General features: G+C 39.3%; 2 protein-coding genes across 6 annotated transcripts in view; one reads left to right on the forward strand and one right to left on the reverse strand.

Annotated features, from left to right (window-relative positions):
* Positions 1–10,302, reverse strand: part of LOC117805015 (DENN domain-containing protein 2A-like) — a 14,661-nt gene extending 4,359 nt beyond the window's left edge. Inside the window, exons 1-12 of one of the 4 annotated variants that reach the window (XM_034673541.1) lie at positions 10,037–10,302; positions 7,761–7,829; positions 4,501–5,613; positions 4,261–4,352; positions 3,985–4,079; positions 3,685–3,894; positions 3,491–3,584; positions 3,344–3,394; positions 3,039–3,244; positions 1,074–1,183; positions 911–980; positions 1–21 (exon numbers count right to left, since the gene is read on the reverse strand). The exon at positions 1–21 is cut by the window's left edge and continues 57 nt beyond it. In XM_034673541.1, the coding sequence (XP_034529432.1) occupies positions 1–21; positions 911–980; positions 1,074–1,183; positions 3,039–3,244; positions 3,344–3,394; positions 3,491–3,584; positions 3,685–3,894; positions 3,985–4,079; positions 4,261–4,352; positions 4,501–5,613; positions 7,761–7,816 (2,118 nt within the window). In that variant the 5' untranslated portion in view covers positions 7,817–7,829; positions 10,037–10,302. Of the gene's footprint in view, positions 22–910; positions 981–1,073; positions 1,184–3,038; positions 3,245–3,343; positions 3,395–3,490; positions 3,585–3,684; positions 3,895–3,984; positions 4,080–4,260; positions 4,353–4,500; positions 5,614–7,760; positions 7,830–8,600; positions 8,842–10,036 lie in introns of those variants that run through there. The other 3 variants (XM_034673543.1, XM_034673542.1, XM_034673544.1) reach the window with 3 other exon arrangements.
* A 22-nt stretch (positions 10,303–10,324) lies between these two features.
* On the forward strand, positions 10,325–24,500 carry slc37a3 (solute carrier family 37 member 3). Of its 2 annotated transcripts, XM_034673545.1 has the most exons (15): positions 10,325–10,425; positions 13,119–13,198; positions 13,439–13,707; positions 14,641–14,755; positions 15,500–15,592; positions 15,737–15,820; positions 15,907–16,052; positions 16,407–16,503; positions 16,741–16,825; positions 18,099–18,301; positions 18,402–18,543; positions 20,528–20,629; positions 20,865–21,064; positions 21,395–21,460; positions 23,418–24,500. In XM_034673545.1, exons 3-15 carry the CDS (start codon positions 13,631–13,633, stop codon positions 23,508–23,510), a joined length of 1,503 nt encoding a protein of 500 aa, XP_034529436.1. In that variant the 5' UTR covers positions 10,325–10,425; positions 13,119–13,198; positions 13,439–13,630; the 3' UTR covers positions 23,511–24,500. The 2 variants fall into 2 exon arrangements, with proteins under 2 accessions (XP_034529436.1, XP_034529437.1); XM_034673546.1 differs by lacking the exon at positions 13,119–13,198 and having other exon boundaries at positions 10,331–10,425.
* The last annotated feature ends 3,092 nt before the right edge of the window (positions 24,501–27,592 follow it).

Below are 27,592 nucleotides of genomic sequence, written 5' to 3' on the forward strand. Positions count from 1 at the left end.
ACGTTTGCCTTTTCCACTCGGCTGAAAAGAAAGGGTGGAAGTTATAAATGAGTGACAAATGTTGAAAACTGTGATCTTCTTCATTTGAGATATATTCACCTTAATTTGAGTTGTATTATAGCGGCACTTCTCTAGGTTTAAGACCATCTTGTACTTTAATTTGAGCATTTTGAGATATAATGTCTTCTCATAGTGAGCTGGATATATTAATATTCAGTCATGTTGTTTTTTAGGATAAGCCAGCTATGCTCAAAAGTAGGTGTTTCATTGTGTGCATGTAGTTTGAGGATGTATATTTGTATCTGATTTAGAAGAAACAGTGCCTGAAAACTGTAACCCACCCTAAAAAAAACAACCTTTTCTTTCTTTCTTTCTTTCTTTCTTTCTTTTATCAATGGAGCTGTTTTCTGATAGATTCTCCAATAAAATGCATTTACTTAAATCAAGTTAAGGGTTTGTCTTAAATCAAGATTATCCGTCTTCTACAAATAAGATCTCAGCTTGAAAAATGTATGAAATGTAAAATAAACCTTGTTTCTTCTAACTTACAACTCAAAACAAGATCATTTCAAGATTGTTTGACTTAACAAGATATTTAAGATGCATTGTCTTAAAACAAGTCCCTCTATCTTGCTCAAATGTTACTTGTTAAATAAATGTATCTAAAATCAAGTAGGATAAGACATTTTGACTAAAAATGAGACAATTTCATTTGGTAAGATTTTGAGTTTTTTGTAGTGCATACACACTTTCCCAGCCACACACTTCCTCCCAGACTCTGAGATGAACTGTTTTCCCACAGGCATGCCGACTATTTTGGCGTAGTTATTTTCTCAGCCGTCATCGTGGTATTTATTCACTTCCTGTGCAGTAGCAGAACACTTATTTATTTGACATATTTTTTATTTACCAGTAAACGCCGGCAGTATCCAAACCTCCTGCTCCCATCCTCTCCAGTCAAAACAAAGGAGAACATCTCACTGTGAGGGAAGACCCACAACAAACACACTAATGAGCATATCTTTATTGAAGACATAAAAACAAACTGAGATCAATTTCATTATGAATCTTACCTTGGGTAGTTTTCTACCGGCTCCCAGCTTTTAGCATCAGGGAAACAGAACTGAGGGATGATCCTCAGCTGATCCTCTGTCTCCCTCATGAACTTGAAGTTTCGCTCAAGCTAAAACAAAATAAAAGAAGAGTCACAAAGAGACTTAGATGATGCTACTCTCCTGCACATTTCTGTAAAAATCAGCAGGTTCAAGTTTGGGTGGGATTTTCAGCAACTATTAGCTGCGAGATATAAATTAAGATACCTCAATTTATACAGTAATAACTTTGAAAAAGTTTCCCTGGAATTTCCAGATTTGTAGTTTATTGCGATTGTGCAAAGCAGACTTTGGATCAGTCAGCTATTCTGAGTTTTGAAAAACATTTTGGAGCTAATGTCACAGATTTTTGTGTTTTACCCTCCTGTTATGTTCCGGGTCAGATTGACCCATTTCAAAATTCAAAAATCCAAAGAAAATTTTTTAAAGTATTTTTTCGGTAGGAAACTTCTCCTGCTTGGCTTAATTAGCGCAATCAAGATAAAAATGGTTAATTTCACATATTTGCAACCCCCCTGCATATTAATATTACACAGATACTGTTTGTGGGTCAATTTGACCCGGCAGTCAAAGTGGAACCTAAAAGGAGTCAGAAGTGTCAAATAATAATTGTTCCTTTGCAACTGTATGACATACTTCACTCCACCTTCTCTGTTCCCGTTGGCAAACTCCATCCACATTGAGTGGACAATCAGCAGGGGAGGGGCAAAGCATATCAAGATTCTCTGCAAGGGAGTCCTACTAAAAGTTTACTTTTTAAAGTTTTAACATGAATATTCATGAAAAACAAATGAGTAATCCTCATTGAACCATGATCTGTGAGAATTAAAGAACACCATTGCACTAAATATTGATTTAAATGTTTAGTAATGGAGTTAATAATGAGATTAAAAAATGTTTACTGGGATTTTTAGGGGTTCTGAAACTGTTTGATAACTAAATATGCCCCGGGTCAAATTGACCCAGGAACATTATTGCTGTTCCTGAGAAACGAACATAACAGGAGGGTTAAGTACCTCAGGGATTTAGTGTTGCACTGAAAAAAAGCTCATGAATTCACAAGAAATACTTAAAAAATGGTCCAAACTGAAGCAGTAGAGGGCTGAGATAATCTACATTTGAAATCCTTCCTAGAATCAAGACGTTGATGACGTCATTAAGGTTTTTTTCCTGACTTGAGAAAGCACAGAATATACTACCTGACTGTTTCCACAGGTTAGATAAATTCATTTCTAAGGCACATTAAAACAGCATGAGCTAAATAATAATAATAATAATAATAATAATTTTTTTTTGGAGGTGCCTTTCAAGTCACCCATGGTCACCTTACAGGGAATAAAAAAAAAAAATCATCATTAAAACATCGTTAAAACAGACTGAATAGTGAAATAGAATAAAAACTAGTGAAGTGCAGAGAGTCCAGTTAGAGTGAATAAGCTAATTTGAAAAGGTGGCTTTTGAGCTGGGATTTGAACGATGTTATGGAGTCTGACTGTCTTATGTGTGGGGGGAGGGAGTTCCAGAGTCTGGGTGCTGAGCAGCTGAAGGCTTGTGTTGAGCGGAGGGAGCGGGAGGTCACGGAGGTAAGTGTGGGCCAGGTTGTGGAGAGCTTTATAGGTGAGGAGAAGGGTTTTTGTAATGGATGCGGTATTGTACAGGAAACCAGTGAAGTTGGATGAGCTGATTATTATTTGTCACAGACACTGAAAAATGAATCTTGGATATCTTGGAAGTAGGCTTTCAAATGTTTTATGGATTGAGGCCTGTGGTGTTAAAGTAGGAGATTTAGGGCCTGTGTCCACTATCAGCATTTTTGTCGCTGGCAGTTCTCATGAGCACTTCTCACCAATACTTGCTGCTGCTAGGGTCACAGCAGCATTTCAGCAATAAAAACAGAAAAGACTGACAGACTCCTCTGCTCCTGACCTTTGGGGGGAACTGCTGCGTGACCTCCGGCAGATAGTGGGCGCCACCCTTCGACTTCTGCAGTGACACAACTAGAAAATATTCAAAGAGCTGCCGTTGGTGAAGCTCCTGTTTTTCCCGAGAGCCGCTGGTACCATTGTAGCCGACCTTATCCTGGTTTGGCTTGCTCAGAATGGACTTGACTGACACAAGCCGCTGACGATGAGCTAGAAAAGAGGCAACATAACATTCAGTATTGTTTCAAAAATTAAATATGTCAAAAGAGTTTCAAAATTCAACTGATCAACCAATGTGTGGTATTTTACCTTTTGCTCTCTCTTCAATTTCACTCTCAGAGTCAGTGTTGTCATCTGTTACTGCAAACAAAAATCATGTCTATTCAGCCAAATCCAAAATTAAACACAAGAGGAATTTTACATTTAAATTAGAATGAAGTTTAGTTTCTACATCACCTCTCCCTGAGCTTGTCTCAGCGTAATGATAGATCCTCCGTAGACGTTTCTTCCCGATCCGAGACTCAAAAACACTGTTGATTCTGAGAACAACCTGTGGACAAAGAGCTCTCAGTCAGTGCAAAGAAATATTTCAGTGTGATATTTTGGAAAATAAAATAATCATACATCTTTAAAGCATACACTGAACGCACCGTTGGTATCCTGCGACAAGTACGGCTGTATGGATCCCCGGGAAGCCAGGAGGTGTTTTCAGGCCCATTAGGAGTGGATGAAGGGCTAACCTGGGACGGAGATGATACACCCCCACTGCTGGTGCCATGGGTGGACTGGTTGGGTCTTCTCAGGTCCAGCAGCTTAAAGCTCCTGTTTGAATTCTGCCTGAAGAAACCAGGCCGTGAGATCTACAGACAGAGTAATGAGTTTTAACATAATTTTAAAAAAAAGAAGCTTTATTTCTGTGAAGCATTATGTTTGGCTCAAACAGCAGGAACCTTGGCAGTATCAGCGCCAGGAGAGGAGGGCAAAGACTGCTGGGAACACTGGCTCTCCAACTCTATGTCCTCATATGGGTTCTCTTTGGATGAGTCTGCAGAGAGACCACAGAGGACAACTTTCAGCACAGTTCTAAAGAATTGTTCCTGTTTTTACACATATAAAACCACACAGTCTCAAGGTCCAAGCAACATCTACATTACATGAAGTTTCTATAGTTATGTTCAAATCTGTACTTTGAATATTGTTCATAGAGTAAAACTCTACTGACTGACCTGGGATGTCTTCATAGTGGTGTTCCTGAGACAGCGAGCGAGACAAGAACGGGCTGGTTGACCCTTCAAGGTCTTCAAATTCAAAGGATTTCCTGGCATGGTAAAAGGAATATGTCCACAATATGTTCCATACACTGGATTATTATTCTAACAATAATATAAATTAATAACTGTACATTTTATGTGGGGTATGTTTTGGCTGCTGTATGAACACAAAATGGAATTCTGTTCTTTTTATACCTGTTAATGTTGTCTCTGACTCTCTCACCCCTTTGTCTCCCGTACCCTCCAGCAGGCGGTTTTGAGGCAGAGGGCAATGGGGGGAGGTTTCTTTGCACTCTCTCTTGTCTTTGATTCTTCCCTATGGAGGCGTGAGACGGATGCTGGAAGGTACGTCTGGGTTTGGGGACTGGGTTGATGGGTAGCGTGCCTGGTTCTGTGTACACGTTTTCTTGGTTCTGCTTTAGTTCTGCACCATTCGACTTCCCTCCAGGAATCTGACCCTTAACTTCTGGTATTTTCTGCTTGACCTCTGTGTGCTTGTCCTTACTCGGTGGGCTGAAGTAGTTTCCAAGCTCTGGTGGAATTTTCCCCTGGTTCTCCCCCATAGCCTCCAGCTTTTTAAAAAGACTGAACACGGCTCTCTTCTCCTGGTTATTTTGTTCCCCTTTTCTCCTTTCGTTGTTTTTCTTCAGTGTCCCCACCTGCTGCTGTACTGTAACTGTAGGCGTACAAGGCCTCGTATCCCCAAGCCTTTCCTCATTTTCCTTTTCATGATCCTGCTTATCCTTGAGGCCAGTTCTGATGCCATCCTCCACTTTTAGGGTCTCACTTGGCTTGCTGCTCTTTAGCATGCCTCTTTGCTGTTTCACAGTTTCTAAAGGTGAACAAGGCCTTGAATTCCCCAAACTTCCAGAACTCTCTTGTCCCAGATTTTCCTTTTCCTCATTTGCAACTCCCCTGTTACTTTCTGCACTCTGCTCATCCAAAGTTTTATTGTTACTTTTCGTTAGTGATTCTGTCCTTTTCACGCTGGCACAATGGCTTGAAGAACCGGAGGTAGTGGTTGAGTGAGTGGGTTCCTTCCCCTCCCACAGAGAAATTTTGTCCTTGATGTTGCAGCCATTGGATCTGGGAGGCTTGTTGCCTGCCAAAAGAGCGCTGTCCTTACTGTGAAGGTCGAGTATTTGCCTCCTGTGTGCCATTACGGGTGAATCCTCCCTCTGATAGCTCAGGTTGTCTAAGCAGGTAAAGGGGAGCTTTGGTGCTCCCTCTTTTCTTCCCTTAGATGACTTGATTTCTGCTGAAGCAATACTGTGTCGTCTTGTCTCAACAAAACCTTTTTTCTGTTGCCTAAACGCACAGAGGGAAAAATGTTTGAGTTTTAGAAAATAAAAATAAAGAGATACAGTTCTGCTCATAAGTTCACATACCCTGGCAGAATTTGTGATTTTTTTGGCCACTTTTCAGAGAATATGAATGATAAGAGAAAAACTTTTTTTTCACTCATGGTTAGTGGTTGGGTTAAGCCATTTATTGTCAAACAACTGTGTTTACTCTTTCTATATCATAATGACAACAGAAACTACCCAAGAAATCATAAATTCTGCCAGGTTATGTAAACTTATGAGCACAACTGTAAATGCCAAAAATGTACAAACATTCCCAAAATCAATTTTCTCTTTTTGTATGTAAACTTGCAGAAAGGGGTGACCATATTCTAAAAAAATTCCAAAACAGGATATCATTTGTTGCAGATTTTTTTTTAAGTACGTTTAATTTTTTTTACCAAAATGTTAATGAAAAATTCACAAATCCTGGGGTTTCTGATCTTGCTAAATTCTAAAGGCACAATTAGTCATAAGTAATGACCTGCCTTTATATAGCGTAGTACAGACTTGTACTGAATTGAAATAGCATGAAACATAGTTAGCAAACATGCTAACAGAAGTCATCTCAGTGCACTTATTTTTGTTATCAATCAAGCAGTCTATCTATATCTATATATAGAATATATCTTGGGGTAGTTTACTTGTTGTTTAGCAAGCAAGTCAGCTCCTCTAGACCTTTGGCAACTCTTTATAAATATTTAAGGCTAACAAATGCATGAGAAAAAATTAAATAAAATAAATACTGTACTGGAGAAATGCTTGAAATTATCCACCGAATAAACAGATAAAGTAGTACAGTTAGCTGGAAACCATTACCTAGCAAAGTAGGGCTAAACACTACGTTAGCTAAAATAATTAGCTGAAAATTATGAACACACTTTTAAACAGCCTAAAGTAAGGACTGAATGGGTATATCATCTGCCTTACAAGAGGTAAAATGAGTCATCAAAATAAACTGTATTGGAAAAATGTGTAACGCTAGGCTATAATGGCTAACAAATGAAATGAACCATTTGTTATGGGTTCTTGTGCATATTTTGGCACTACTTAATAACACTATAGCAGGGGTATCAAACATACGGCTCGTGGGCCAAAACCGTCCCGCCAGAGGTTCCAATCCGGCCCGTGGATGACTTCCCAAAGTGCAGAGAAGACATTAGCTACAATTTTCAATAAAAGTAACTGCTATTTCAGATTTGTCCTCTGGGGGTCGCATACAATCATAGTGCTGATGGAGCTCACCTGAACCGTGGGAGAATATTCGCAGTTTGCATAATTCAGTGGAAATTCATATTCTTTTAGAGCTTTTCAAGATCCAATCAACACTTAGGTTTTCATATATGTAAACTTGTAACTGCAGGGGAAGTGGATCCACCTTTTTCGAAAAAAAAGGACCCACATATCCTGCATGTGCTTACCATACATGTGCATATGTCATAGGTCCCACTATGAGAATCATCATGGTGGAAAATACAACAGCTGTTTTTCTAAAAAGATAGTTCATGTAATGTGGACATTTTCAGAATTGACTTGTACTTTTTTTGCACTGAGACAAAGGGAAAAAATTTGAGTTGTCCTTCTCTATAGGTTATTAATGCTATGATTTTACTGGTCCAGCCCACTTGAGATCAAATTGAGCTGTATGTGGCCCCTGAACTGAAATTTGACACCCCTGCACAAAAGGGAATCATAATCATTTAGAAATTCTCTGTCAAAAGCTTTCAAAGATACTTTGGACTTCCAAGTAAATCACATGTCATTATGGGGACCCTCTGTCCTTTTTTGTTACAGTGGGAAAATTCAGCCTGTGTGTAAATGCCAGATGACAACCCTATGACCGAGCATCATCTCATCGCCTCACTAAATAAACACATACTTGGACCGTAGCCCATTTCATCAAACTGTTATGTTTTAACAAACAAACTGGAGGAAATGGGAGGCCATCATTTGACAGAGCCTTTTGACTTTTTTTCTTAATGGATGTGATGAATAAATGGGAACCTAAACGTTGCAACTCATTTCTCTAGCCTTTAAAGGCTGATTAGTTGGAATTTTCATGGATGTATCCATTTCCGTTGGGAAAATGTGCACAGATCAAAGTTTACAAACCTGTTGACACTGGAGTAGATGCAGTCAGGCCTGGTCATTCTCTCAGAAGCCGCCATTATCACAGTACACCTAAGACAGAGAGTAAACATATTTGTATTGATTTCTATATGCATTTTTTAGCACTGTGGCATCCCTGGTTAGGATATTGACTTTTTGATTCATAACACTTTTCGTTCACATTATGTTTCCAGATGACTGACCCCGTCCCAGTGCAACTCCCTCGAGCAGTTCATCACACAAACCAACATTTCAACAGTCATTAGGGAGTTCTTGCATGAATAAATTGCTCCTCAATACTTGTTTTTTCTTTGGTGTGCTGCTGTATGCTCCTTAATCTGCTGCTCTCTCCTCACAGGAAACCAACATTTGTCCCTCACAGCAATTAAAATCTTTCTCTTCCTCTTGACTCAAATACTTTCACATCTCTAAGGCCAAAGTTTTTAAGTTCAGTCACCTCTAAGACAGTGCCTGGTAGTTTCCCAGCTCTGTTGTCATCATTTGTTTAGCTAATATGTAGTCCGCATGACAGGGAGCATGAGCAGAGGGACAGGAAACAGTTCTTAAAGGCATAGCTGATAAGCATGGAAACATTCAGATACATGGCTTGTGTGATAAAGACATAAGAAAGGCAAAGCTATATCAAAAATCGCGAAGACAGATGTAGTTTAAAAATATTAATTTAACAGACATGAACTCCTAGAAGTATCTAGCCGCCTCTTATATGTAAATATACTAATTTAGAAGAAAACACTGACTAAATTAAACTAAAATTGCACAACTATTTTCTAAAAAATACAATTGAAATCCCACAGGACACATACAATCAAATTAGTTTCTTACCTCCTTCTGTCTTACAGTTTCCATTTGTTTACTCATAAAATGCGAGCAGAATGCATCCAAAGTTTCTATAACAGTATCCATTGATAGAAGCTTAAAAATCACAGCAAGCTGCTGTGAGTCCAGGTGGAACAGTCAGCGGCAGGTTTTATAATTGGGTTTTAAATGTGAATAGAGACATGAGGGTCTCACATCTGACTACTCTCCTCTCCCTGTCTCTTCTCTAATCCTCAACTTTCATTATGACTCTCTCCACACACACCCAGCATGTGACTTCCTCTCTCTCTCCTCCTCTTCTCTACCTCTATCTCCCACGCTCTCTGTGCCTCTTCTATCTATCTATCTATCTATCTATCTATCTATCTATCTATCTATCTATCTATCTATCTATCTATCTATGCCTGTAAGCAGGTTGTCTCCCACACAAGTGACATTTTAAGCAAGCTAATGACGAGAACTTCCATATTTGTGCCTTCTACGTACAGGAGAAGTACTTGCACATGGAACAGAGGTCAGTGAGAGATATCTCCCTCCAAATCTGAGGTTCCTTGGAATTCAAATCGCAACTGTTTTCGAGCCACAGTTGACCATGCAGCTGTAGAAAACCTGCCCACCCTTATTGCCTTATGGTGTGACTGTCATATAAATTAACAGTAAGAGAGCAAAAGGGAGATTTAAAAAGTGGAAGAGCAAAAAAAAGAGAAGGGTTTCTTGTAATCCCCAATGAAAATGTCATGGGCACCCTTTGCAGACATACTTCAGCTAAACTTTTTAACCCTTCAAGCTTTGACCGGAATTATAAGAATAATAATTATAATAACTTTATTTGTATAGCACCTTTAAAAACAAACGTTTACAAAGTGCTTTGACAAGGAAAGCATGGCAGGATATGGAAGACAAAATAAACCTTTAACAGACGGAGAGGAGTGTAGGAATTCTAACAATGCAAAAACAGAATACAACGCAAAAGATTAACATGAATAAACGCAAATTAAATAGAATAAAGTGTTGAGACAGCAGACCAATGAATCATTGTTGAAGAGTTTTTTCAAAAAATACATAAATAAATAGAAATAGATCAGTAAATAAAAGCATTAAAGGACAATAGGTTTTAACAATAAGAAGACAGAGAAACTAGAAAATGGAGAAGAATAAATTAGGAACATTAAAATAATAAATAATAATGAAAATACAAAAAAATATAAATTAACGAATAAAATAGATACAATTCATAAGTTGGATAAAAATAATAATAAATAAAAATAAAGAAGCTGTTATAGCTGGATTGGAACTGAACTAATCTCTAAGGGGATTAGAATTCAAAACAATTAATGAAAAAACATATTCAACTAATACAACACTCCTTGAAATCTGTAAAACACTTTAAACATTCAGAAATAGACTACACCACCCAATTGTTTATAACATTTAAAGCTTACCAGAATTCAAGTGCTGGTCAAAGTAAGTGTCATGCAGTGATCTGAGGGCTTTGAGGGAACTGCTTTTGGCGGTAGAGAGTTAAAACCATGTAAAAAATCTTTGTGCAGCCAATGGGGTTGGCTCAGATGAACAAGTGGCACAGTGACAGGTGAGAAACAAGCAGCTGTCTCTCACAGATTTCACTGTCACTCTGAACCGCGCCATCCGCATGTCATTCCACTCCTGTCCAGCAGGGGGCAGCAATGCGCCGCTCTGCCCTTCTTCTGGGCAAGGACGACGTTAGTGACGTTGGTGACGTTGGTGACGTTCGTGACACAGGATCTCACAGTAAACACTGATTGTCTGCCACACTGAGAGCAAACTTGGACACGGACACATAAGCAGAAAGGTAAGCAGACACTCTGTTGTGATTTTTGGTTGTTGTTTAAGAGATTGAAACTGTTGAGTTCTGTTCTTTGTTCAAAGACTTGAAGGTTTAATGAACTAGCTTTGAAGATGAAGGCTCTGTTACCAAGTAGTGTTGTTTGCCTTGTCACAGCAAGGCAGGGATGGGCAAGGAAGCTAGGAGCTGAAGTGTCAAATAAACCCCTTAAGAGCATCACAATTCAGACGACAGTTAATGAAATAGACCGAGTATTTAAGCGCGTGTGTTAGAAATATGAGCCGGGCATCTAGGAACAAGCTAAATGATGTATTTAAACACACAAACAGCAGTGTCAGAGGTTATTTATCCCTCTCTCTGATAGCGTCCTCTTGAACTAACAGTTCGTCATGTTTACATTTCATTTTGGTGTGCTGCATTCAGTGTACCGTGGAACAGTCACACCTGTCAGTGTTTTATATCCGCAGGGGGGGTCGAAAACAAGCTAACACGCATATAAAGTGAGTCCAGTGACTGACTGTTTGACTCCAGTGTTCAGTTTAAAAAGGCGTCCAGTTAATCTGAGGCACAGAGTGAAGAGTTGGTATTGAGAACAACATTGGTGCGTTCAAGGCTCTAATAAACTAATTGGTGCTTATACAGAAGGGTGTGAGCTCTTATTGCCTCACTGTCTTGTGATACAGTGTTTCTATTTTGACCTCGATTTAGAAGACAGTAAACACAACCAAACACAACATATCATATCAGCTAGCAACCAGGAAGCTGTGAGAGTAGAAGGAGTCATGGGGAACATATAAAACCATAAAGAGGTTAGGAAATACTGGACCAAGGAAGTGAAAGTGAAGCTGCTAACATTCCCATGGTTCACATATTTAAATCATGTTAACTAATGCTCAGATGTTTCTTTGTTATTCTTTTTTTTTTTTTTCATTTAGATGTTTTTATTAATTTTTAAGAAACATATAAACAAGTACAGGGTGTTTTCAAAGACTGAGTCTTGTTTTGGCGTGGACACACATGTCATATAAGAAATGAGATTAGACAATCAAAACAAATATATCACTTATAAAAAGAAATCCAAATATAAGACATCCAGTCCATTTACCCTCCTGTTATTCTGTTTATTAGAGACACAAATATTGTTCCTGGGTCAATTTGGCATATTTAATGATTCAAAACTGTCAGAACCCAAAAAATCCCAATATATTTTTTTAAATCTCATTATTAACTCAATTACTAACCATTTAAATCAATATTAAGTGCTTGGTGTTTTTTGATTCTCACAGATACTGGTTCAATGAGGATAACTCACTTGTTTTTTAATGAAAATTCATATTAAAACTTTATTTAATGTACATTGGAAAGCCTTAAATGTAATTACAATATTTCTACATGATTTAGATTTTTGTTCATTTTATTTTGTATTTTCTTTTCTTCTTGTATGAAGTGATGTTGATAAATTATTCTATATGTTGATTGCGCTAAGTAAGCCGAGCAGAAGAAGTTTCATACTGAAAAAATACTTTTAACATTTCTCTTTAGATTTTTGAACTTTAAAATGGGTCATATTGACCCGCAACATAACAGGAGGGTTAAATAAAAGTCTCCTGCATTTAGTCTCTGGTTCCAGTGTTTTTATCAGTTTTTGAATATTTCCAAAAAAAGTTCCCAGTGGCTCATCCTGTCCTCCATGTCCTTCAGTCTGCAGATCATAGACTCGTAGGACGCCGTCTCTACCATTGCATCCATCCATTCCCTCAGATTAGGAGACACAGCTGTTTTCCAATGTCTCTTGAAGCTGTAACCAGGCCCACCATGATAACAGAAAATGTTCTTTATGATATATTTGGTATTTGGGATCTGTCCCCTAGTAGGCACATTACAGGAGTGAGGGGGACCACAGAACCAGACCATTCACTCAGAATGGAGCCACTTATGTACATTCCCATATACAGTGCAAAAAGGTTCCCAATCCTGTTTTACATTTCCAATACTTACTGTCATTCATCAGTTTCATTCTATGTGATCTCACAGGAGTATATGGTAATATCTGTGTATAATCTCTTACTGTGTGAACTTCCCTTGCACCTGATCTTTCTTTGTTTTAATAATACATATGATCACTGTGTGTTTTATCTTACTTTATCAGAACTAATCAATTCTACTCAATGTAATAAGCAATGATTTATCCGTGTTCTCTCAGCGATTGGATGCCTGTTCCTGTATATGTAGTTGTAGTAAAGGTGGCGATCAGGCACCTGCAGTTTTGCTAATACTTGAGAGTTGCATGATCTGTGAAAATAGTTGAAATCGGATGTAGGAAAAGGGAGGAAATGAAAAAAAAAAGTTTCGTTTGTGAGTGATGTCTTACCAAAGAAACTTTTGACCTTCCCTATTTTATTCAAACTAAAGCCGAAGAACAAAGTAGAGCAAAGTAAACACAGCATGGAGGGAAGAATGGCTCTAATATTGAATGGATACTCAGTGTTAGCAGATATTAAAAGTCAAGGCTTGTATCTGGACTGTAAGTGAGCGACCTGTTGCCTTCATGAGACGGTTCATTGCTCCAGCTGCTCGGGGAGGTGTTGCAGTTTCAGGGACTGTAAACACACTGCGCACATTGATACCTGTAAGAGCGGGACAACACCCAGCAGCACTCAGACTCAATGCCTCCATTCATACTCGTTTTGTACCCAAAGGGGACGGATACTCCAAACATGAGACTCCCTGTAGTATTGAGGGTTTCATCCAGGACTGGTTGGACTGGTTTACAGAACAGGTAAAGTTATAGTCAATGATCTGGTCACTACGGTCTTGGGTGAAGGAGAACTCTGGACTCTCTGTGAATGTTTTTGCATGAAGCACAGAGAGACAGCTTTCAACCTGGGGTGTGTGGCTGTGGTGGTGGAAGTCACTGTGTTTGTGTTCGTCTAATTCTTCGTGAGCTAAAACATCTTTTTCCGTTCATGATTTGAAAAGTTACACACATTAACACTGATTTTAAATCCCTTCTTTCCAGGCTACATAGTGATGTCCTTGTCCCATCTGGCGTAGTGGGAGTGTATAGCAGACCCCCCCTCCCTGTCCTGTTGCTGTTCCCCCCCTGAAGACCTCCACTACCACTGCTACCTTCTTCTTCTTCCTCCTCGTCCTCCACCACCACCACCACCTCCTTCTCCACTTCCTCCTCCTCCCTCCAGCTGCCCCTGTGATGCCTTCCTTGAGCTGTGGCTACCTGTCACAGTACACCCATCATCACCTGGTCGCCTTCCTTCTCACCTTCTTTAGGTAAAATAGACCCCCAAACCCTGCCTCAAAGGTCCTCCTGCTGGGTTAGTCTCTAAGTGACACTGCGGTATGACTTTTGAGGATATTTTGACTGGTTACTTTGTGTGATTTTTAAGAAGCTGTGTTGCATATTGGTTAGAAGAAGAGACAAAAAATGAATTTTCAGATATATTTGAAAGCAGTGATGTAACTATAACCTCCTAACACGGCTTTAAACCCTCACTGATTGAGCCGAATTAACTTGCTTCAAGTAAAGAATTGAGTTGCATAGCCAGTGCAAAACAATGCAGCAGGGATGAGCTGTTACATTAGGTGAAAGGTCACTGGAGCAAGGTTAAGCGAGGTCAGACGTGGTCCAGATAACTGAAGACAATAGGTAGTGATTTCCTATAGGACAGATTGAAGGTCTTAAATAGGCAGTGAAAATAAACCGTAATAATGTTCAGCTTTTAGAAACAGGTTAACCACACTCGTATATATCAGAGCAGGATATTAATAATTATTTACCTCCACCTGGCGAGTCCCACGCTGCATGTTTTTTATTGTGTCTACTTCAGCCAGGGGTATTCATCTTTAATTACAGTAGATTGAGTGTTACATGTCTGCTGCCTCTTATCATGAGCAGAGTAGAGTTTGCACGGTTCAGACTGCAGCTCAGCAGAAACAAGAGTTTGCATTTAAGTGCATCCTCTGAATGTTTTCAGCTTAACTGCTGCTTCCTTGGAATTTAACTTCTGTACATCTGAAGTGAACGTTTATGCCGGAGGTTAAGACTTTTACTGTGTTTATAATAATCAAGCAGCCAAACAGAGACTTGATAAGACAGATAGCAGAACTAGATTTGTTGTCAAAGGATATGGAACATCTCATTTACATTCTCTACTCTCCACTGAAACAGCTCTGCATTCTGTTTTTGTGTCTCTCTCTCTCCAGCTATGTGCTGCTGCATGCATCGAGGAAGACCTTCAGCAACGTGAAAGTGAGCATCTCGGCGCAGTGGACGCCGTCCCCTCAGAATGGCTCTGCACCGCCTTACTCACCAGGAGAGGTACGGGTTTACATTAGAGGTGTCACAGCTAGATAGATAGATAGATAGATAGATAGATAGATAGATAGATAGATAGATAGATAGATAGATAGATAGATAGATAGATAGATAGATAGATAGGAACTTTATTAATCCTTTGGGAAGGTTCCCTCAGGAAATTCTGATTCCAGCAGCAGGTAACACCAGAGGACAGAAAAACAGCACGCAGATACACAAAATATAAATATCACAGGTTATATACACACAGTACAGTACACAGTAGGAGCAATATACAAGTCTAGAGGAGACTTAATAGATAAGGTGAAGTACTAACCAATAGCCTGCAGCTGCACTTTTAGAGACACTGTAACTGCTAGAGTCAGGGATGACAGAGGCACAACAGAAGAGTTAAACAGAGCTGGAATATCTGACCTGCTTTACTTGTCACACCTGTGTTTGTATTGGTTGTTTTGGCGGTTGTGTAAAGTAAATGTACGGTGCATCATTTGGGGTGCTGGTTTGGCTCAGTGCTTAAAGCGTGCTACATATCATCTCTCTATCCCCCCACATTTCCTGTCTCTCTTCAGCTGTCCTGTCCAATAGATGTAAAAAGTAGTGTAACATTTCTGCCTCAGTTGAATGAAATGGGATCAAATTGAGGATGTGCAGGATTGTGACACTCCTAATCAGCATGCAGTGAGCAGGATGTTGTTTTTTCTTGCACACAAAGATAGAATCATCTGTGTCTTCTCTATACTTTCCCAGACATGGGAGGACAATCGTCTGTTCTCAGATGAAAAGCAGGCCACTCTGTTCCTGGGAGCTCTGGACTCTATCTTCCTCTTCTCATACGCAGTGGTAAGTAACAGGGCATGGCTTATCTAGCTTGGACTGGGAGGAAACCCTGATCCCTTTTTTTCTTACAACAATCAGGGAAGGGTGACCTCTCGCAGAAGCTTAATTTTCATATAATAACATGTGGTGTCCTTGCTGTCCATGCAGGGTCTGTATCTGAGCGGTGTAATCGGTGACAGAGTGAACCTGCGCTACGTGCTCTGCTTTGGCCTGTGTGGCTCTGCTGCAGTGGTGAGTTCAAAGTCCTCCAGTACAGCTGTGTGTGTAGATGAATAGAATATACTAGATTGAAACTGTATCTGTCCGTGTGTTCACAGGAGTTTGTGTTTGGCACCCTCACTGAATGGCTCAAAATCTACAACGTGTACTTCTACTGCTTCCTGTGGGTGCTGAACGGCCTGCTGCAGTCAGCGGTTTGGCCCTGCGTGGTGGCCGTCATGGGGAACTGGTTCGGAAAAACAGGGTGGGCGACGACATTTCTCTTGTTTTTGTCGAACGCTGCATCTCTACTTTTCGGTGGATGTGTTTAATCAACACTTTAATATCTATGCAGCCATGAAATATTCAGTCAGATTATCATGTGTCAAGTTTGGGAATGAAAACACCCACGCTCACACTCGAACAATAACATCCATTCACTGCTGCTGCTGCCGAACACAGACGCCTTTTAGACGAAGAATTTGCTGAATATAAAAATAGCAAGTCACAGAGTTTTTAAGATCAGACGTGGTTTCCTTATTTAACTCTTAAATACTTAATCTTCCATTTGACAAACACACTTGCATATTTCTAACTTTACTTCTCAACTTTCCTCTAGTCGTGGCTTTGTGTTTGGCCTCTGGAGCGCCTGTGCGTCCGTGGGTAACATCCTGGGAGCCTTTTTAGCTTCAAGCGTCCTCAAGTATGGTTATGAGGTATTGAACACACACACACACACACACACACACACACACACACACACACACACACACACACACACACACACACACACACACACACACACACACACACACACACACACACACAAACACACACACACACACACAAACACACACACACACACACACACACACACACACACACTGAAGGTATTGCATTGTACTCTGAACGACTTGATGTTAAATGGGTGTTCTTTGCGTTTCTGTGTACAGTACGCCTTCTTAGTGACCTCCGTGGTGCAGTTTGCTGGCGGGGTGGTGGTATTCTTCGGACTTCTCACATCCCCAAAGGAAGTCGGTAAGGATTAGAAAAATCACCAAACTCTATATTCACTTAAACTTGAATTTAATCCCACTAGGGATGTAACGATACACTCAATCCCATGATTCGATTCAAATCCCTGATTTTTGGTTCACGATACGATTTTCAAGAAAACTGTATTGAAGTCAAAATTTAAATAACTATTATTTTAATTCAATTCTCAGATGTGGACAGTTGCGATATAGATTTTTCTCTTATATTTCTTTGTAAACAAAGTAATCCTTTTTCATTTTTAAGGTGTGTTGTAAATGTAATAAAACCACTGCACACTTTTTTCAGCTACTTACAAAAAAACCATGCTGGAAAATTTCTGAACAATTATAGAGAAATGGAAAGTGAACAATTCTCAAATAAAAGTATTAAATACTAAAACAAATACGCTAAATCTCTTTAAATTAGCGATGTAAATTTCAAGTATTCTCCTTGATCGATCTTTGGAAATGTTAACGATCAATTATTGTTTAACCATTAAAAAAATGTAAAAGTTTTCCATGTCAAAAACAATGCCAAATGCGTTATTTCCCCCTAAATCAAATTATCCTTCATGACACGAGTATATAACTGATGGTATTAAACAGCTACGGATCATATTGGGGTGTTCAAAATGTTAAACACGCTGACTATCATATCTGAGTGAGGAGTAGGCTTATAAATAATCTCCACAGACGCATGGTCATAGAGTGAAGACTTAGACTTCAAAATGTGGATTTCCTGCAACAGATAAACTGAACAGGATCATATTTCAGACTCACAGTGTCCAGTTTTCTGTCTACTCGTTCTTATTGAGAAAAATAAGAATGTGAATGTGATCATGTGTCAGCCGGGAGCACAACCAGGTCAGAATCAGTCCAGCAACAGAGAAAAAAAGCACTCGTGGAGACCTGTCACTCAGCTGCAGCCCCCGGCTGAGCGTCTCCGCTGAGCGCAGTCAGCTGATTCTGAAACATGCTTTAAACTTAAAACACCTCCACTCAGCGAGTGACGAGAGAGCAGCGCAAGAGACTTAATGATGTTGAACAAGCGGAGTATAATGCAGATAGCGCCTTCTACTGTTTAAAATTATATCCCGATACAAATTATGTTGAATAGTTTTTAATCCACCCTTATTTGTATCGATTTTTTACAGATTTGCGATACATCGTTACATCCCTAAATCCCACTGAGGCCACTTTCAACTCACGTCACATACAACAGTTCACCTGATTAATTTCACTCCTGATTGAATTGAATGTGTTTCTGTGTTTGTCAGGTTTAAGTTTGGAGTCAGAGACTGGACTCAGCCCAGTGGAGACAGACACAGACAGTCACAGACCTTTAATGAGCGACGAGGAGGACGAGGTGGAGGTGTATGGCAGACGATATCACTCAGTACAGCAGCCTGAAGAACCTCTGGAAGAGCCTCCTAAAGCCATTGGATTCTGCCAGGCGTTCTGTCTGCCTGGAGTGCTTCCTGTGAGTCCAAAGATTCATTATACGGGGCTTTTAAACAGGGACTATTACAGGGAATGCATGATATAAAACAATCCTGACTCCGCCCCTGTTTGTACGGCAGTATTCGTTGGCGTACGCGTGTCTGAAGCTGGTCAACTATTCCTTCTTCTTCTGGCTGCCCTTCTACTTGAGCAACAACTTCGGCTGGAAGGAGGCTGAGGCCGACCGCCTGTCAGTGTGGTACGATGTCGGAGGAATCGTCGGTGAGCAGCGGGCAAACTAATACACTTTTTATCTATTCATTTTCTCATGGAAATATGAGACAGTGAAAATTTGACACTTCTCTCAAGGGACAAGAGTACAGGTGTACCATAAAGAGAGCAGAATAAACACACATAAGATGGATAAACAGAAGATGTGCCTTTTAAATAGACACATACATTCAACCTCCTATAATATCAGTCAAGTCAATAGATACATTAGGGATCTAAAACATGAACAATATTCTGCAATTGAGGATGTACGTGTCTGTACATGAACTTTTGAACTGCATTAGATGTCAATCAATCATTAATTTTGCAACACTATTTCACAACATGTTATCTCAAGACACGACAGCATCAGATCATACAGACTTTTGGTTGCAGTGCCAATAATGATGGTAAAAGTGTGTTCTATTTACAGGAACAGCAAAGTATTAAGAGTAGATTGGTCTTTATATCAATACAAGTTAAAGCCAATTGGTCTACATTAAGCATTTATGATTCTGATGATGGTAATAGAAGTAGTATTGCAGTTTGAGTCAAGCAGGTTTAACCCTCCTGTTATGTTTGTTTCTCTGGAACAGCAGTAATGTTCCTGGGTCAATTTGACCCGGCGCATCTTCAATTATCCAAAAGTGACAGAACCCCAAAAAATCCCAATACACATTTTCTTTTTAATCTAATTTTCTCTCCATTATTAACCATTTAAATCAAGATTTAGTCCATTGTTGTTCTTTAATTCTCACAGATCATGGCTCAATGAAGATAACTCACTCGTTTTTCATTAAAATCCATGTTAAAATGGAAAGCCCTAAATATAAATACAGTAGTTTTACATGACATAGATTTTTGTTTATTTTATTTTACATTTTGAATTATTTCTATTTTTATGAAGTGATGTTGATAAATTAACACGACACCTCTTCTGTCATATGCTGCCCAGATTTTTATGCTGCATTTAGCTGGTTTGGAAGGCCTATATTCCCTAAAATAGACTTTAAAAAGGGTCAATCTGACCCGCAACATAACAGGAGGGTTAAAACTAACAGCATTATAACAGAGTTATGGATAGATTAAATATGTTCCAGATGAAATAAAATAAAAGTTTTGTTTTTGTTTGTAAAGAAAGAGGCTTAAATCTGTGTCACAGTTTCCTCACTAATCAGCATTATTGGGAACACCTGTGATGTTCTCCCACAGCTGATTGCAATCAGCCCACAACCTCAATTTCAGAGCGCTTCTTTACGTTTACTGTTGCTAGGTTACGAAAGTATTCCTGTGGCACTTCAGGCCTGTTTTAAAATGCTCTGTATTCTTCATACTTGCTTTCATTCAATGGCATTTTAACAAGAAACTGTAAAAACTATTTATAGAAATCGTGTCAGAGCATTAGGAGCAGCTCTAAACTCAGAAATTGTACATTGAAAAAACAAGTTTGATAACTTTACTCCTCCTCGCGGACGTCCGCCATTGTTGCTGACAAAGTGAATGTCAGAAGTCCTGCCCCTACTTTATTCTGATTGGTCGGTGATAAAGAAGTGACATTGATGGGCCTAGCCATCTAAGTGCCACACATTCAGAGGCTACAGTCCTCGTGGCAGGGGGAGCCGGTTCGATTCCCGGCCGTGACCATTTCCTGCATGTCTTCCCCCACTCTCTCCTCCCCACATTTCCTGTCTCTCTTCAGCTGTCCTATCGAATGAACGCGAGAAAGCCCCAAAAAACATTTTAAAAAAGAAGAAGTGACATTGATGAGCACAGCGGTGTTCCAAAAGTAGAACTTTTTTCAACTGAGAGCGCTGCGACAAAAGTCAGCTGACACTGAGCGCTTAAAACACTGAATCACATAGAGTCTGAATAGAAAACAGGCGCTGCCAGCGAAAAAAAATGGCGGCAGTGGACATGCAACATAAAAGAAGATGTCCTTTAGAAGAGTTTTGTTGTTAAATACTCTTCCTCATTGTCATTTTGTGTTTTTTCTCAGGTGGGACACTTCAGGGTTTAATTTCTGACTGCATGGGAAAGAGAGCTCCAGTGTTGGCTGTTAGTCTGGCACTGGCGATGGGAGCCTTGGTGGGATACAGCCGTGAGTATGATTTTGGCATATAAAGTTGAGGTAAACAAAGCATTTACAAATTCAGAATTGGATACCTAGTCCCCACAAATGCTGCCCCCAAACTGTAACCCAGCACATCCTGCGACAGGCAAAGCTATTTGTAGTTGTGAGATCCCTTTGTACCTCATTTCATAACTCTACATGGTTCAATAGTACTAGCCACAGTATTTGAATCCTCCCCTCTGTCTGTCACCGTCCCTGTCAGGCTCCCCTAACGACCAGGTGATAAACTCTGCGCTGTTGGCCACCACTGGCTTCTTCATCGGAGGTCCTTCCAACATGATCAGCTCTGCCATCTCTGCTGACCTCGGGAGGCAGGAGGCTCTGAGGGGGAGTCAGGAGGCGCTCGCTACTGTCACTGGCATCGTGGATGGAACTGGAAGTATCGGAGCTGCAGGGGGACAGGTGAAGAAAAACAGAACCAAGAAAAGTTCATCTCAAGTGAATTCAAGTTAGAGCTTTTATTCTGAAAGTCAAACGACTCGGATTGTGTTTGAATTCAGATGTGAGGATTTAATCTGACGCACTAGCTTTCATTTGCCGGTTTTCTTCACATCAAGTTATATAGGAAATAGTCACAAGCTTTATCATAGAAGTGCGTTCACAACCACTCATTTTTCGGTGTCAAGGCTGTTTTTTGCAACATGACTTTGGCTTCATTATGTACCACTGTGTTACCCCTGCAGTCACACCAACACATTGACATCTGAGCTTTCTATCTGCATTGACCTCTAGTACCTGGTGTCGCTGATCGAGAGCAGGCTGGGTTGGACCCGTGTCTTCTACTTCTTTGTCGTCATGGTAAGATGTCTATCTAAGAACACACTCGGTCTTATAGAAATACATTTGACATGTGGCAATAGGAAATGTACTTTTGCTTGCTCATGGACTTTCTTGCTAAAAACTCTTAAGAAATCATGCAAAATGAAATGGCATATTATTTGCAGGATTTTGACCAAATTGTTACTTCTGTTTTTACGAAATCCAAAAGAAGACTCGGTCGGGAAAACTTTTAGGTTTTTTTTTGGGTAGAGTACCTCTCTTTCGTCTGTCATCTCCTCTGACATGATTTGCGCTGCAATAGAAGCCACACGCTGCGGTATAGGCTAAAGGCTGATTTATACTTCTGTGTCACCCCTATGCAGCAGTGGTCGACGTGGACGTGAGCACCACATAGTTGTGCATCCATGCGTCCGTGTATCGCAGCGATTCTGAGTGTATTATGTTAATTTACAGCTGATACATGTTGCTGTTTATCATACAGCAATTTTTACAAGGGAAGAATAGAGAGGACACGTCAGAGGAGATTACATATATGGCCGATGTGCGGGGGTCCCATAAGTGCAAATACAATGCCGACGAGCGGACCAATCACAGGGCTTGCAGTCGGCGTTGATACGATGCGTAGTTACATTTTGGAGGAGGTGCGTGTCAGCTATGTGCATAGGCCTCTGTGTAGGTACGGGACAGGGTTCCCACGCGTCCTGGAAAACCTGGAAAGCAGCTGACCAGTTTTCCAGTCCTGGGAAACACCTGGGAAATGGGAGAAAAAGTAAAATATCCTAGAAAATCACGGATTGTCCTTGAAAATTATTCCAACATGACTGCGTGTGACCTGACATGGTTAAAAAAACACATCCCCATTCAACATTTGTGGCCATTTATGTCATTCAGTTCTATTTAGGTCAATCAATGCACTGATCCTCTGATTATTATTATTATTTATTTATTTATTTATTTATTCCACTAAGGCAGCTTCCAGATTCCTTTGCTGGCTCTTTTGTTTTTTACTTAGCTAATTATATATTTTTTGAGAAAAGAGAAAGCTGAGATGTTGCCCATCATTATTACTTGGTTGCGCTAATAAAGTGAAGTGCTGTACATCTGTGGTTGCATTATTCTATTATCAATTTGCCATAATTTTTAAGCATGTAAGAGATGATTTCATGGATAGCCATAGACTGCACGTCATTCAATATAGACTTCCACTGAGAGGAACATATTAGACTATTTAGGAACTAAAGTAGGAACCAAATTTAGACTGTCATACCAGCTTGATCATCAATGAAAATGTCCTGGAAAATGATCTCTAGAAAAGAGTGGGAACCCTGACGGGAGCTACGCAGAGCTACTCTGTTGATTCGATACAGAAGTATAAATCAGGCTTAACTTGCTAGCTAACAACCAAGTCTTCTTCTTCTAGGGTTAGGGTAGCTTCTTCTTCATCTGTCCTTCGTTATACAGCGGGCGGAGATCGGCGTAAAGTACAACTACTGCTCCCATCTATTACAGTATGCTCATTTTTAGCACAATGTCAACTATTTTTTGAATTTTTTATAAAGACGCTTATCATCAATTTCAGTTATCACAACAGCCCTGATTCTAAATATATGTTGCAAATGACAGGCAAATTCTGTTTCTATCTTTTCTAATGTAACTTGAATCCTCCTAAGTCAAGCCTGAAACATTTTTTTACTTTCAGTGTTGAAAAAAACTCTATGGTAGTGCTTTAATTAAGAAAAGTACCTCACCTTAGCTTGTTGACACAATAGAACAGCAATTTGCCTTTCCTTGTGTCGGCTGTCTGTTTTTATTCCAACATTGCCTTAAAGGGACTTCAATATTTGTAGTAGTTGTCAATTCTGTTAAACTGTAGGTGTCATGAGTGTATCTATGCATAAAGCAGCTCCATTGCCCAAACATCAAACTAACACATAACCCTTTAATAACTCTTGATTCTTGTCTTTGTATCTTACAGACGGGGGGCAGCATTTTGTTCATCACTCCTTTACTCATCAAAGAGCTCCGAGCCATGTGGAGGGACAGACACTCAGTGCGTCACCAGCTGTGAGAGAGACCTCAGCATCTGCCTGGGGTGTAATGTTTCTGATTTATCATTGACAGCTACGTGTTTAGGTGAGTTTTGGGGAGTCGAAGCACTCGGTGGATGATAGCTGGAGTTAGAGAGAGAGCCACCTGTTGTAACTCCCACAAACACTGGTGTTTGCTTAACACGCCTGTGAGCACACAGAGAGTCTTACCCACTCACTGAACTCTTAACTGTAAATGAACACTTTTTTTAGTGCCTGACTCAAACAGGCTTTTAAAGGGAACCAGTCTGTGGATTCAGACCTTGTAAGGCCTTCACAGAATGTACTACTGTATATATTTTAAGATTTGAATGGATGTAAAAACTTTTTTTTAAAGATACCCTTGAGTTGACTTGAATTTTTTCACCTTAAAGGAGAAGTCCTTAACTTAAAGATCAGCTCCTCTGAGTTTATTCAGGGGCTGAGTTTGCCTAAAGAATGTGAATATTAAATGTAATCATTATCAGCCTTTTAGGCCTCTGTAGATATGTATGATACTTCAGTTGAGGTACATTTGCACTATAGTGATGTAGTACTTGTAATGAAGCAAAGTCTTAAGCATTTGATGAACCACTTCAATCTTAACAACCACTTGATTTCCAGTTTGTTGTCATCAGGTTTACAAACTATCCTGTATATATTTTTATTATGGGTCTTTCATTTATTTGACATGTGCCCATCATTCCTTTTTCACTCCCTGCTGATAGGAATGTTTACACCTCACATTTAAGTGTCTTAACTGATAGAACATCCCTTTGTAAACCTTCACACTGACAGACAATCTCACATTGTCCTCTTAGACTCTTTGTTTTCATACACAGTGAACTGTAAACTGAACACTCATGTTGCAACTGAATTTGCAGAAGAGAAAGGTTTTGCGTGTTTGTTTCAGGTTTGCACAATTGTTTGTCAGGATACGTTGATGATGAATCATTGCTCAACATTGACTATATTTTAAAAAACACTCATAATCAAGTTTATGAAATGATCATCAAACAGTAATATGATGGGAAAGGTTTAAGTACATTTTCTATTTTGCTAAGCTCTTTGGTCTGTGACCATTTATCGCTCTGGAGAAGATTCAAATGTTGTAAATTAAGATTTAAAAAATGTGCTGTAAATCCATGAATCACAATATTATGTACTTCTTCAGTTCAAACCCTGAGCAGTGGAGCTTCTTCTGACTTTAAAATTGCCAAGAAAAAGGAATAATAGAATGTACATTGAAATTTATGTGGATTGTTTCTTTATCTGTGGTGAACTTTTGTTTCATTTTTATGTACGTGTACTAATGTTTGAACTAATGTAAATGCAGATTTCATTTTAATAAATGCAAAATATATTTTGCACACATCAAGACTTTTCCTGTAAAGACTTATTATGATTTCACTTAATGTCTCCAGGATATAGTTTGACTCAAGTTGGAGTTGTGATATGGTCAAGGGCAGGGGTTCTCAAAGTGGGGGTTGGGACACCCTGGGTGGTCACAGGACACAAATGGGGGGTCGTGAGATGTCTTCCAGAATGTTTGTTTTTTTTAAGTTATCTAAAAATAGTACATTTTACCCATACAGTAAATAATATCGACAAAAATAGTAGCTAAACTGGAAATAAAAATTTCAAAATAGAAAATGTAGTGAGTTTTCTGCCTTTCTTTTTGTCAGATGACTCCTAAGTTTAGGGTTAGTGAACAGTTAGTTATCAGAAGCATCAGTAGCAGCAGGTTAATTCATAATGGCACAGGAAACACAGCCACATGCTCATATAGGTAGGCTCATTTTCTGCAGACCAGCTAAATGAAGCCACATTAAATCACTTTGCAGAACAGTGGGGGTCGTGAGTCTTTGGCACCTGTATTTTGGGGGTCGTGGGCTGAAAAGTTTGGGAACCCCTGGTCAAGGGGATACCTAATGTGGGAAAATGTTCTATCTAGTAAACAAACTGGGTAGCTCATTCAGTGACAGGCTCCTTCCCCCGCTGTGTCTCACATAGAGATCCCGCGGGTCTTTTCTTCCTACCATGGTCAGACTATAATGAACAACAATAATCTTACTCAAGTTCAATATCTCCCCCGTCTATTTATTAACATGCAATTATCACTTCATCTCCTAACTTGCACATTTCTCACTGTATCACTGGTTTTGTAAATATATTGTAAATGTTACTTATTTAGTTCTGGACATACTTTTTTAATTGCTAATAATACTTTAATAATTACTATTTAATATGCCCCTGCTTACTTTATATCATTTTACACTATCTACTTTGCTGCTATAACACTTTAATGTCCCTGTTGTGGGACGAATGAAGGAATGTCTTATCTTTTATATCTTAAATCATATAGTAAGGGGCTGTTTGCATAAATTTAGTTCAGTAAGACCTAATTCAGTTTTCTATTGAAATACAGAATTAGTTTGATTTTGACATTTAGGTTGCATTTGTATTCTATTTCATATGCATTAGATGTAGTTTTGTATCAAGAGCAATGGTGCTTTTATTTTGAAATCAGATGTCAGTCAGTTTTTTACAACTGAATTAACACTAAAATCAAAAGTATTACACAATTATCAAAACCTTAGACAAGTTTGAAAATTGTTACCACCTTCATATAGCAAGCAGACAGTAAGTCTTCAATGTGAATTTGCAAATAAACCAGTAGACCTATAAGAAAGCTACTGGTATCTGTGCTTGGAGGGCATTACACCTTTTTCTGTGAGCTAGAGAAAGCACACTGAGGAGTATTGACTTCACCAGCAGTAACGTTTTCCATAAAGGGTTGAAGAGGACATTATCTAGTTTATAACAAGTTGATTGGAGACATCTTGTGGCGAAAACATGTAAGAAGCTCTGAACAATCCTTCTGCTTTACTTGATAGAACTCCACCATGCAGGCTCTGGATAGATTTCTGGACAGTCAGGAATTAAATGTCTTCTTATTTGAATCAATAATCTGAAGTGAATCATCATTTAGAATCTTTTTGGGGTGCTTAGATATTTGAATGCCAGGACAAGTTACAGTCTGATCACCTGTTGTGATACAACATAATATTGAGTGACAGAATTCAGAATGTGAGTTTAGTTATTTGGTGTCTTTATAAAAGGCTAAATGCAGGGTTGCCAGGTCTGGTTCAAAACCCACCACACCCTTTCCATTGCCTTAAAACTGTTAAAAACTATTAAAATTGAGTAAGAATAATTTTATTCTAAAAGGAAAGTATTTCAACAGCATAGTGCGGTATCTGCATTTTGGGGGTCGTGGTGGGTCACATCATGGTTATGGTATTTGCCCATGAAAATGTATACAATAAAGGACATCACATGAATGCATTCACACTGATCTACATATAACATGTTTGTCTGGACAGTTCAAAAACTTTAATGTTTTTTTTTCTCAATTTCACTATATGTAGTTCTGCACTCAGGGGCGTCGTAGTGGGAGGAAAAGTGGGACTGACTACCTAGGGCCCAAGTGGGGAGGGGGGCCTTAATGGTCCTGAAATAAATGTGTTTTCCACTACGCTTTTCTTTTGGGTTTTTTTAACTGCAATAAGATAACTATAATTGTCTGAGTAAATAAACAAACATTCAGAATTCCTTTCTGGAATTTCTTTCCAGCTCCGTGAGATGTGTGTCTCATGCATGAAGTGGAGAATTGTAATATTCATATTTTCATAGCATCTAGTGTGGCTGAATCTGATTGAAAGTAAACTGTAGGTTTAAACAGAACCAAAACCAAAATCAAGCAAACAGAACCAGAACCAAAGTCAAGCAAACAGAACCAGAACCAACTCAAGCAAACAGAACCAGAACCAACTCAAGCAAACAGAACCAGAACCAAAGTCAAGCAAACAGAACCAGAACAAAACTCAAGTAAACAGAACCAGAACCAAAGTCAAGCAAACAGAACCAGAACCAGAACCAAACTCAAGCAAATAGAACCAGAACCAAACTCAAGCAAACAGAACCAGAACCAAACCAGAACCGAACCAGAACTGAACCAGAACTGAACCAGAATGAACCAGAACCAAACCAAACAGAACCAGAACCAAACTCAAGTAAACAG

The sequence above is a fragment of the Notolabrus celidotus genome, chromosome 21 (genome assembly GCF_009762535.1).
Source record: "Notolabrus celidotus isolate fNotCel1 chromosome 21, fNotCel1.pri, whole genome shotgun sequence".
NCBI lineage: Eukaryota > Metazoa > Chordata > Actinopteri > Labriformes > Labridae > Notolabrus > Notolabrus celidotus.